General features: G+C 38.6%; 1 protein-coding gene and 1 non-coding gene across 2 annotated transcripts; one reads left to right on the forward strand and one right to left on the reverse strand.

Annotated features, from left to right (window-relative positions):
- Window positions 1–1,585: 1,585 nt before the first annotated feature.
- Window positions 1,586–1,658, reverse strand: trnaf-gaa (transfer RNA phenylalanine (anticodon GAA)). Its single transcript has one exon. It is a non-coding gene; the product is annotated as a tRNA-Phe (tRNA).
- Window positions 1,659–3,090: 1,432 nt separating this feature from the next.
- Window positions 3,091–9,955, forward strand: LOC144024000 (protein transport protein Sec61 subunit alpha-like 1). Its single transcript, XM_077530012.1, has 12 exons — window positions 3,091–3,257; window positions 4,027–4,094; window positions 4,178–4,243; window positions 4,339–4,417; window positions 4,779–4,910; window positions 5,005–5,114; window positions 6,290–6,443; window positions 6,527–6,687; window positions 8,026–8,223; window positions 8,312–8,503; window positions 8,578–8,654; window positions 9,059–9,955. Exons 1-12 carry the CDS (start codon window positions 3,251–3,253, stop codon window positions 9,243–9,245), a joined length of 1,431 nt encoding a protein of 476 aa, XP_077386138.1. The 5' UTR covers window positions 3,091–3,250; the 3' UTR covers window positions 9,246–9,955.
- Window positions 9,956–10,006: the final 51 nt, after the last annotated feature.

Genomic DNA, 10,006 nt, shown 5'->3' on the forward strand with positions numbered 1-10,006 from the left:
GAATGGCTGTCATAAATAGTTGAACAGAGAAAATTGCGAGACTGCCTAGCATTGTAGCCTTTTTTAAATGTAGGGGAACAAATTGAGTTGTTGAATTATTAATATATTTGTGATTATAATTATTTTGGTCAATCAAAGCCTTAAGACTGACAATAAAAGAGGCTCTGTTGAGTGAGATTTAAAAAAAAAAGTATTGCCAATTAATGAATAAATGAAAAAGCAGTGATGTCCTCACCTTGGTGTCAGTCAGCATACAGCCCTGGCCTGTGGTCATTACGCAACAACCTGAACAAATGTCTCTTTATCTGAAGCCACACAAGCACACTCTGGACCATCCCTTCTCTGGCTCTGTCTGCATTATTGTTTTGGTTGAAAATACTTTTTGCTGACAGACGTAGAGTGGCTGCAAAATGCAAGGAGGTAGCCCAAGTATAACTTCACTAACATCTCTTTTCTGCATGCACCCTCATGTCCACTTTCTATGCGGCTTGTCCTCATTAGGGTCACATTTGAGCTGGTGCCTATCCCAGCTGACTTTGGGACACCCTGGACTGTTAACCTGGTTAATCGCAGCACATAATTTATTCATTAGTCAGAAAATTGCATTGAATTTCCTCACATGGTGTTTTAATATAAATATTGTTCCCATGTCAGGAACCTCAAGGACACATAACCACGTGTGTGGTTGCTATGGCAACACTTATCTTGAGGGAGGATTGTTTTTGACTCAACATGAATTCAGCATACTTCACGTGTCTTTAACACACAGGTAAAAAAAAATGGACTGCATTTTAGTACACATAGATTTAATGCATCATCCAAATAGACAACAGAGGAAGTACATTGCCAGCTTGAATCTGTTACCACGAAAAGTGAAAGATAGTTTTGCTTCTTGTGGACGGACATATGTCACACTCACAGGAGGCATTCAAACGATCAGACTAACACCGGTGCCACGTAATATTTCGGCAGTTATTTAACTGTCTTTTGAGCCAAACTGACCCATATTGCGTTTAAAAATAATGGGGGTCATTTTTAAAAACATATTATTGCAGTGAGGGAGTCTCAATGACCTTTGACATTTTATTAAAGCAAAGAAACAAACGTTACAGGGCAGTTAATGAAGACCGGGGACATGCCGCCATCTAGTGGACTGGTGACGTAATTGTCCCTCGTCTGTTGGGTGAAAGCATGGAAAAGTTATTTATGCTGGTTTTGGGCGCGTGGCTTGACGATGGACCGAGTGGAAAGTACATAGGTGAAGTAAAGATCAAGTATATAAAAAAAAAGTTAGCCGTCTACTTGGTTTTCAAGATTCAGAAAAGATTGAACCCGGGGTGAGGGGCAAGCAGAAGGGTGATTGCATAAAAGCAATAAGCTATTTGATGGACATTTTGTACTGTCAAGTATCAGGAAAATGTTCCCTTGTATTTCAGGAAAAAATATTTATTATGAAAATAGAACTAATTGAAAGGTTACGGTAGTGTTGATAGAATGGCTTCATGGTGACCTGAGTAATGAGTGAGTTGCGTCTGCGAAATTGTTTCTCTTCATGACAGTATACAAGTAAAAGCCTATTGTAAAATGCCGAAACCCGGGATCGAACCAGGGACCTTTAGATCTTCAGTCTAACGCTCTCCCAACTGAGCTATTTCGGCATACGCAGAGGTAATTAATGAGCCACTTGTAAGAACATTTTCTCAATGCATAAATTCCAGAGATTGCTAGCATGAGGAAATAAAAAAAAATAAAAAAATAAAAGACAAAAAACAAGCATCGGCCATATTACCACCATTCACCATCCTCTAATTTTTCAATTGTAACTGTACGTAGCAGAAAATTATATACAAAACACAAGATGTTAATTAAATTTACTGTAAAATAACTTCGACATGTCTGGCTCAACATGTATTTCAATAATTAGTTTCAAAAACGGAAGCATCTTGCATGTTACAATATTCGTTAACCACACACAAAGGAATTCAAGCCTTATTTGTTTCACTTTTGATTTTGATTTTTTTCCACGCAAAAAATAATAATAATAATCGTTTCACAAGTTAAAATATTTCATGTGACCAACAAAAAAGGATCTATCGGCTCAAACACAAAAATGTTGGCCTTCAGAAATGTATTCCAAATCAAACGCCCTCAGGTGGGCCTCCTATTACATTAATTACAGCATCAAGGTGGCATGGAGACCCTCAGCTTTTGGCACAGTTCGGATGTTATTGTAAATGTAAACCAAGATGCTTAGACATCGGCCTTTAGATTATCTGCAATAAAGGTTTCTGTTCCCTCGGCTTCCTCTTGACAATAAATATCAATTTCCAATGGAGTTCAAGTCAGGCAAGTTTTCTGGCCAATCAAGTGCTGTTTTTCCATGGCTGTTAAAACAGGTATAATTTTGGCTTTGTGGGCAGGTGCTTAATCCTGCTGGAAAAGAAAATCATTTGTCTCCAAAAAGCTCAACCGGAAGTGGGAAGCGTCCCATCGCTGTATTTTATTTTATTTTATTTTATTTTTAAAGTCAGTGGACTACACTACTTGGTCCATGGGGGCTCCCTGGTACCTGGTGATCCCTACAGATTAGGCAAACCAACCCCATTCCGAAACCCGGAATCGAATCAGTGACCTTTAATCATATAACGCTCTCAACTGATCTATTTCACAAAGATAAAATGATAGTACACGGCAACTTAACCTCTGGTGGCATTTGTGATGAAAAAAAATGGAAAAGTTCCAACGGATGCTTTTGCACGTTTTGCCGACTGGAAAAGTTGTTTGCGCATACAGTATACATATTTCGATTTCATTACCAACGCAGCATTTATCTTCGACACTTCTCGTAACCAGTCGGCGACTCGACAGGAGTCTTCTTCGCATGTCATTCAGGGGTCAAAAATTGAGGAAGTGTTTACAGTCCCTGTAGCGCCCCTTAGCGACGTGGCGGGATCCAAGTCACAAACACAATTTCAAATCCCAAAAATGTAACAAATAGTGTTCTTGTATATTACAACCTTTAGTTGAATATGTCTGCCTTTTTCGTGGTGTGTAGTTTTGTTTTGTTTTTGTTTTTTTACGGAGTAGTGCGTATACCGGCCGGAGAAGTGACGTGTGTTTAGCGGCTGGTGTGGTGACGTGTCTCTAGTGCTCGCTCTTTTCTCAACGAGCTGCTGGATGGAGCCACACTGACTCAAAGGAACACGACAACTGGTAGCACTAACACAGCGGGAGTCGGCCCAAGGATACGATGGGAAGTACGTGTGGATTCTTGCAATTTTTTCTAAATGTCGATGGTCGTTCGGTGTGTGCGATTCAATTGTTGTTCTATTCAGCAGTGCTAAAATGTAGAGGATCGTCGGCATGCTAATTGGCTAACCTTGGTTCTGTAGGTGGCAAGTTGAGCTAGCTTAGTTTTTAATCAAATGTACAGTAAGGTGTTTAATAAATAAAACACTGCGCCTCGATCCGGAGCAATCCCAATTATTCCCGGTTTTATCCGACGTCAGGATTTGTTGCTTTTTAGTCATTTGCGCCTCATGTTTGTGATTGAACGCTAGTTAGCCATACGCTAATTTCTTGCAACGTTTAAATTGTATTCAATATCAGATGTGTTTTTCTTCACCATTTATTTAAAAGCTAATTTGTGTATGGGGAACCTGAAAGGAATATCATGTGAAATTTTAATTGCTGTCAAAGTGTATTTTGGTGTGTGTTGGTTGGACATTACCACGTAAGCTGTTCAGGACCAGCAAACGTCGAGGTGTTGTTCTGTTTTCATTTATATATATTTTTTTAAATCACCATTTATTTTGACAACAATAGTATTAAAAATAAATCTGATAGGAAAAATTCTAAATAAAATTCGCATCATCTATCTGACCAGACTGTCACATTTGGTTTGTGTGGCAGTCGCTGGCTTAGTGATGACGTAGCGTGCAAGGAAGGTCTTACTGACTGTAAATATATTGAACATAGACTTCACTGTGGTTGATTTGAACTTACTTTATTAATATTATTTTGCAGTTAAATTTTTGGAGGTCATCAAGCCGTTCTGTGCGGTCTTACCAGAAATTCAAAAACCAGAAAGAAAGGTAAGACAGTCGTAGATATGTATTGTTTCGTGCATATGTATGACTATCACTTTTTTATTTATTTATTTATTTTTACCACACAGATTCAGTTTAGAGAAAAAGTACTATGGACAGCCATCACACTCTTCATCTTCCTGGTGTGCTGCCAGGTGTGTTTCTTTTGGTTTCCGTAATCTTTAAATTGGGGTATTTTTATTGTATTTATGTTGTTTGTGACCCAAACGTTTTTCTCCCTTAAAATTAGATTCCTCTCTTTGGCATAATGTCATCAGATTCTGCAGATCCCTTCTACTGGATGAGAGTCATTCTGGCTTCCAACAGAGGTGCTTGCTCCAAATATGTGATTTGACTTTAATGGTTATGGCCACCTGGCTCAGAATTCTGGGGTTTGATTTTCACCTCCAGACTTTGTGTTTTCCCAGCTCTTGTATGGGTTTTACATATTTGTTTGTCAATATGGTCCCTGTGATTGCCTGGAAACCAGTCGACACCTGTCTCCCACCCATTGTCAGCGAGAATAGATTCACCACGACTCTTGAAATCCATTCAAGAAAAACAACTTTTTTTGCTTGTTATCAGTTGTGACACAGTCTCACTATCACGTGTGGTGGGTCAAAGGCTTGTCAGCGTTAGGGCTGAATGTGTATCCCACGGTCCTTCTGCTGACTGTTTTTGTACCTTCAGGTACTCTGATGGAGCTGGGTATCTCGCCCATCGTTACGTCAGGCCTCATCATGCAGCTGCTTGCCGGTGCCAAGATCATTGAGGTGGGAGACACTCCCAAGGACCGCGCTCTCTTCAACGGCGCCCAAAAATGTACGTCTTTTTCACAAACTATTTTTATCACTAAAGCTTTGATGCAGCTTCATTTGTACTATACAGTTATAAATAATCGTCTTTGTTGTTGCAGTGTTTGGAATGATCATCACCATCGGGCAGGCGATCGTTTATGTCATGACTGGCATGTATGGAGACCCATCAGAGATGGGTGCTGGAATATGCTTACTCATCATCATCCAGGTGAAAATGAGTAATAACAACAACAACAAAAATAATAATAATAGGGAACATAATATAAAATATTAATATATGCAACATTTTATCTCTACCAATCTCTAGATGTCAGGGAATCAAACTATCACCATCATAAAACTTTCAGCAAATGTATTTGCAATTTTTAAATGCTGTAGTATTCTCACTTTATTGTGGGGAAAAAAAATACTACAACTCCTAGTTAAAGGTAAACTAATAAACAAATTTCAGTCTCATTTTTGAGAGAACTACTTCATATGCCGTTATTTTAGAATGAAAACTAACAAAATAACTAAAACTAAAATTCAAAAAACATCATTAGTTTTTTTTTGTTTTTTTTTTAAGCAAACTGAAACCAAATTTTATGTTTAGAAAACTAACAATTAGCAAAAATGGCCTTTCTTTTAGTCATTAATTTAATACATGAGACTTTGGGGTTGATTTTCAATGTGATTTTAAGTATATTTATTTTAATATTAACCGGAATAAGGATGGTTGAAAGTGTCATTTCGCAGCAGCCAATAGAGAAGCACCTTTAGATGACGTCACTCCAAAGGCGACAGTTTTTTGTGCTTGACTTTTGGCTTCAATGGCTCTGCTCACCTGCTTTTTCATTAAATTTAGCCGAAATGCAAGGCTAGGTAAGAAATGTGTTGCTTTTTTCCCTTCATTTTACCACGGGTTTTATTAAATATTTCACACAATTTTTTTTTTTTTAAACAAAAACTAACTGAAGCTAAAATAAAATTTAGCATTTTTGAAATAACTAAAACTAACAAAACTGCCCTGAAAACTAATTAAAACTAACTAAATTAAAAAAAAAAAGTTAAAATGAAATAAAAACCAACTAAAATGAAAGTTCCAAAACTATAATAACCATGGCCTTAACATACGCAGATGCATTCTTAACTGTGAGACACAAAAAGTTAACATTTGTAAAAGAGTACAACTGTACAAGTTTGACAACAAGTAACAATGCTTCTATCTACACTGAATTCTTAATACTTGGAATGTGTATCTTGTTATTTTCTCTTTACTCCCTTGTTGAGGCTGCTACTTGGAATAAATGTTACAAAAAAAATCCCCTTCAAACGTTCTCACCGTATTGACTTGGCTACGGACTAGTTCGTGTTTGCTGAAACATTCGTTCTTTGTTTGTTCAGCTCTTTGTTGCAGGTCTGATCGTTCTGCTACTCGATGAGCTGCTCCAGAAAGGCTACGGTCTGGGCTCCGGTATCTCCCTTTTCATTGCCACCAACATTTGTGAGACCATCGTCTGGAAGGCCTTCAGCCCCACCACCGTCAACACTGGAAGAGGTTTGGCAGCTGTTACCGCGCACCCTGATCAGATGTCAAATGCTTGCTTGCATTGGAGCTCAATTCATCATCTCCTTCATCAGGTACCGAGTTTGAGGGTGCCATTATCGCTCTCTTCCATCTGTTGGCCACTCGCACGGACAAGGTGCGCGCCCTGCGAGAAGCCTTCTACAGGCAAAACCTGCCCAACCTCATGAACCTCATTGCCACAGTCTTTGTGTTTGCAGTGGTCATATACTTCCAGGTAAGAACGGATAGTGGGGTTATTTGAAAGTTTCTCTTGGTTGGTCGGAATCTTGATTAGTATTTACTACACAGCATAAAACACAACATGTTGTGTTGTTTCTTTTGTGGAGTAATATTGACCATCTTCAACTTATTGGAACAATTATATTTTTAAATCATGTTTAATATTAGAGTGCAGCATTAACATTAATGGTTCATGCATGTGTCTGATGACAGTATCCCAGTGGGTGCTGATTGGCTCGATTTAGAGAAAAATATTTCAGTAGTATTTCTGGTCGATCACTGATTCCCGAGCTTTAAAAAAAAAAAAAAACACCTGAATTCTGATTTATTTTTTATTTTTTTTTAAATACAATTATTATTTTTATTAAGATTTTAAACCTTCAGTGTTCCAATCTTGTTTTATTGTAAAACATTGAATAATATCTGTTAAACAATACAAACGGTTTGTTTTAACTGCATATGAAGTATAGTTCTTGCAAATAAAAATGAACAGTCTATTAGTCATCTCAGCAGAAGAGGACAGTGGCTGACTTTATCTGAGGAGGGAGATGAGATCGGCGGAAAATATCGGTTTGTTTTTAAGGAATCGGCCGATACCTCAAAATTAAGAAAACTGATCGATCAGTGCACCCCTAATATCCAGGATAGGATAAATAAAAACAGGAAAGATCTGTTTCAAGGTCCAGCTGTTTCCATCATAAACCGTCCAGGTATTTTTCAAGTAAAATTGTAACATGTTTGTCATGAAAGTAAAAAAAAAATGTTACAAGTAATATTATAATATATAGCATGTAGTACAACAACAACAATAAAACTCTTGTATCTTGAATTGCACATGTGCCTCTCATGATGTACGATATTATGTTCAGGTGCACATCCATAAATGAAAAAAACAAAAACAAAAAAAAACATTCTATTCAAAAAGAAAAACACATTAAGTAGACCAGAAGAGTGAAATATTTCACTTTTTTTTTTTTTTTATCATTTTGATGATTATAGCTTGCAGCCATCCCAAATTCACCTTTTCACGTAATTAGAATATTGTATAAGAAATATGATTTTTTTTTTAATGCATTATAGAACATAGAAGGAATTGATATAGACAAGAACATACCAATCAAATTTAATGCGCTGACACAATGAACTTTTTTTTTGTTGTTGTTCTTTTTAATAGTGTTAATTTAAAGTACATTAGTCTAGTAGCAAGTTTGCTTCCCTGACAGTAAGGCAAGAATTGGAAAGATTTGTATTTCTATACAAGAACAATTTACCTTGTTTAAAAAAGAACAAAAAAACCTAGTGAAGTGTTTTGTATGTTTAATGTTATCATCAGGGCTTCAGAGTGGACCTCCCCATCAAGTCAGCACGCTATCGCGGGCAATACAACACCTACCCCATCAAACTGTTCTACACCTCCAACATCCCCATCATCCTGCAGTCGGCCTTGGTCTCCAATCTCTACGTCATCTCCCAAATGTTGTCAACACGCTTCAGTGGAAACTTCTTGGTTAACCTCCTGGGGACGTGGTCTGTAAGTGGGGGAAAATGTCTTTCAATATCCTTGAAGGTATGCGGTCCGATTCCACGTCAAATGTGATTTTTTTTTCTCATTCATGTAGGACACATCGACGGGCGGACCAGCTCGAGCCTACCCAGTAGGTGGCCTCTGCTACTACCTGTCTCCGCCGGAGTCGTTTGGTTCTGTTCTGGATGACCCGGTCCACGCTGTCATCTACATTGTCTTCATGCTTGGCTCTTGTGCCTTCTTCTCAAAGACCTGGATTGAAGTCTCGGGGTCCTCTGCCAAAGATGTATGTACTGTGTGCTGTTGGACTTTTTATGGAGGACTTGTCTTCATTTTGTTTTGTTTTTCGGTGTATGTCAGGTGGCTAAGCAGCTGAAAGAGCAACAGATGGTGATGAGGGGACACAGAGAGACTTCCATGGTGCATGAGCTGAACAGGTACAGATGAGACTGGGAATGGTGTTACAATGTTCTCCCAATTATATTGCGGTTTGACATTTGCATCGCCGTGCTTGCACTGATTTTTAAGTAACGTATTTTTTATGATATAGTTTTTTACTGTACTTTAACTCCATTATTTGGGAGCAGGAGCTGAGCCCTCCTGCAAATGGTGGCAAAACATGACAAATTGGCTCTTTAAAAGAGTTTATAATTCTCTCAGTTGAGATGTTTCACATGGATGCAGTTCCTTTTTTTTGTGTTGAAATATGTACGATATATTTATGCTTGCCAGTGGGTCTGAAAGGTATCCGCCGTGATAAACGTGGGTTAAACTGTATGTTGTTCCCACGTTTGAGGCACGTCATTGAGGCAGTTATATTTGAATTGTTTCCTTTTTGCAGGTACATCCCGACTGCTGCTGCCTTTGGTGGCCTTTGTATAGGAGGCTTATCTGTCATGGCTGACTTCCTGGGAGCCATTGGTTCTGGCACAGGAATCCTGTTGGCCGTGACCATCATCTACCAGTACTTTGAAATCTTTGTGAAAGAGCAAAGCGAAGTGGGAAGCATGGGAGCGCTGCTCTTCTAGAAAATGCCACGTCAACGGTCTACAGCACCTCCATACCGTGTCACTCTTTTGCGTTCCGTCTTTATTTTTCTTGACAATTTGCACAATCAGTTCATTTAGCATCTGGCACACCTTCTGCCTCTCTAGCATTGTCAGAGAGAACTATTTTTTTTCCTCCCTATTATGAGCTTATTGTCTCCGGCCATTTCTTCCGCTCTTAACCAAGCCCGCTGTTTCATCAGCTGAAGAATCCCTTAACACATGCAAGTGTGTGGTGATATCGACTCACCATGGGCATTTTTCACTAAAAACACTTTGGCAAAACACGAATTTCAAGCTTTAGGACATGTAAAGGAAAGCCATGTCAGCAGCCATGCCAGAGTTTTCATGGGGATTTGTTAGTGGGATGTATGAACAAAATGTACTTTCTGCTATCTGGGCGAGATGCCCACATTTACCTTTATGTTTATATTCTCAATGATGGACTGTTCCTTTCAACTCTGGCCTTATGTAGGACACGGTATGCTTGTCCTATATCTCCGGCTGGTAAAGTTAAGTGATAGTCTGCGCTGTCTTGCTGTTTAATTCCCAGACTGAATCGCTGCACAAAACTGCCCGGGTGGTCAGTAAGAGGGGGGGTTTGATATGGACGCAAAGGGGGGTTCATTTTGGTTTTTACTCTTATGTAACAGACATAATTGTGTTATTAAACAATGTTTTTTTCCAACAAATGGAAACTTCTTTGCCTTCATTGACAGTTTTTTGAGAGAATGTCAGGTTTT

This window comes from Festucalex cinctus, chromosome 8, assembly GCF_051991245.1.
Source record: "Festucalex cinctus isolate MCC-2025b chromosome 8, RoL_Fcin_1.0, whole genome shotgun sequence".
NCBI lineage: Eukaryota > Metazoa > Chordata > Actinopteri > Syngnathiformes > Syngnathidae > Festucalex > Festucalex cinctus.

Bases quoted from the DNA above. Each gene is read 5' to 3' on its own strand.
- LOC144024000 (XM_077530012.1), top strand. The intron at 4,095-4,177 runs GTAAGACAGTCG...TTTACCACACAG, and splicing joins TTCAAAAACCAGAAAGAAAG to ATTCAGTTTAGAGAAAAAGT. The intron at 8,224-8,311 runs GTAAGTGGGGGA...TCATTCATGTAG, and splicing joins ACCTCCTGGGGACGTGGTCT to GACACATCGACGGGCGGACC.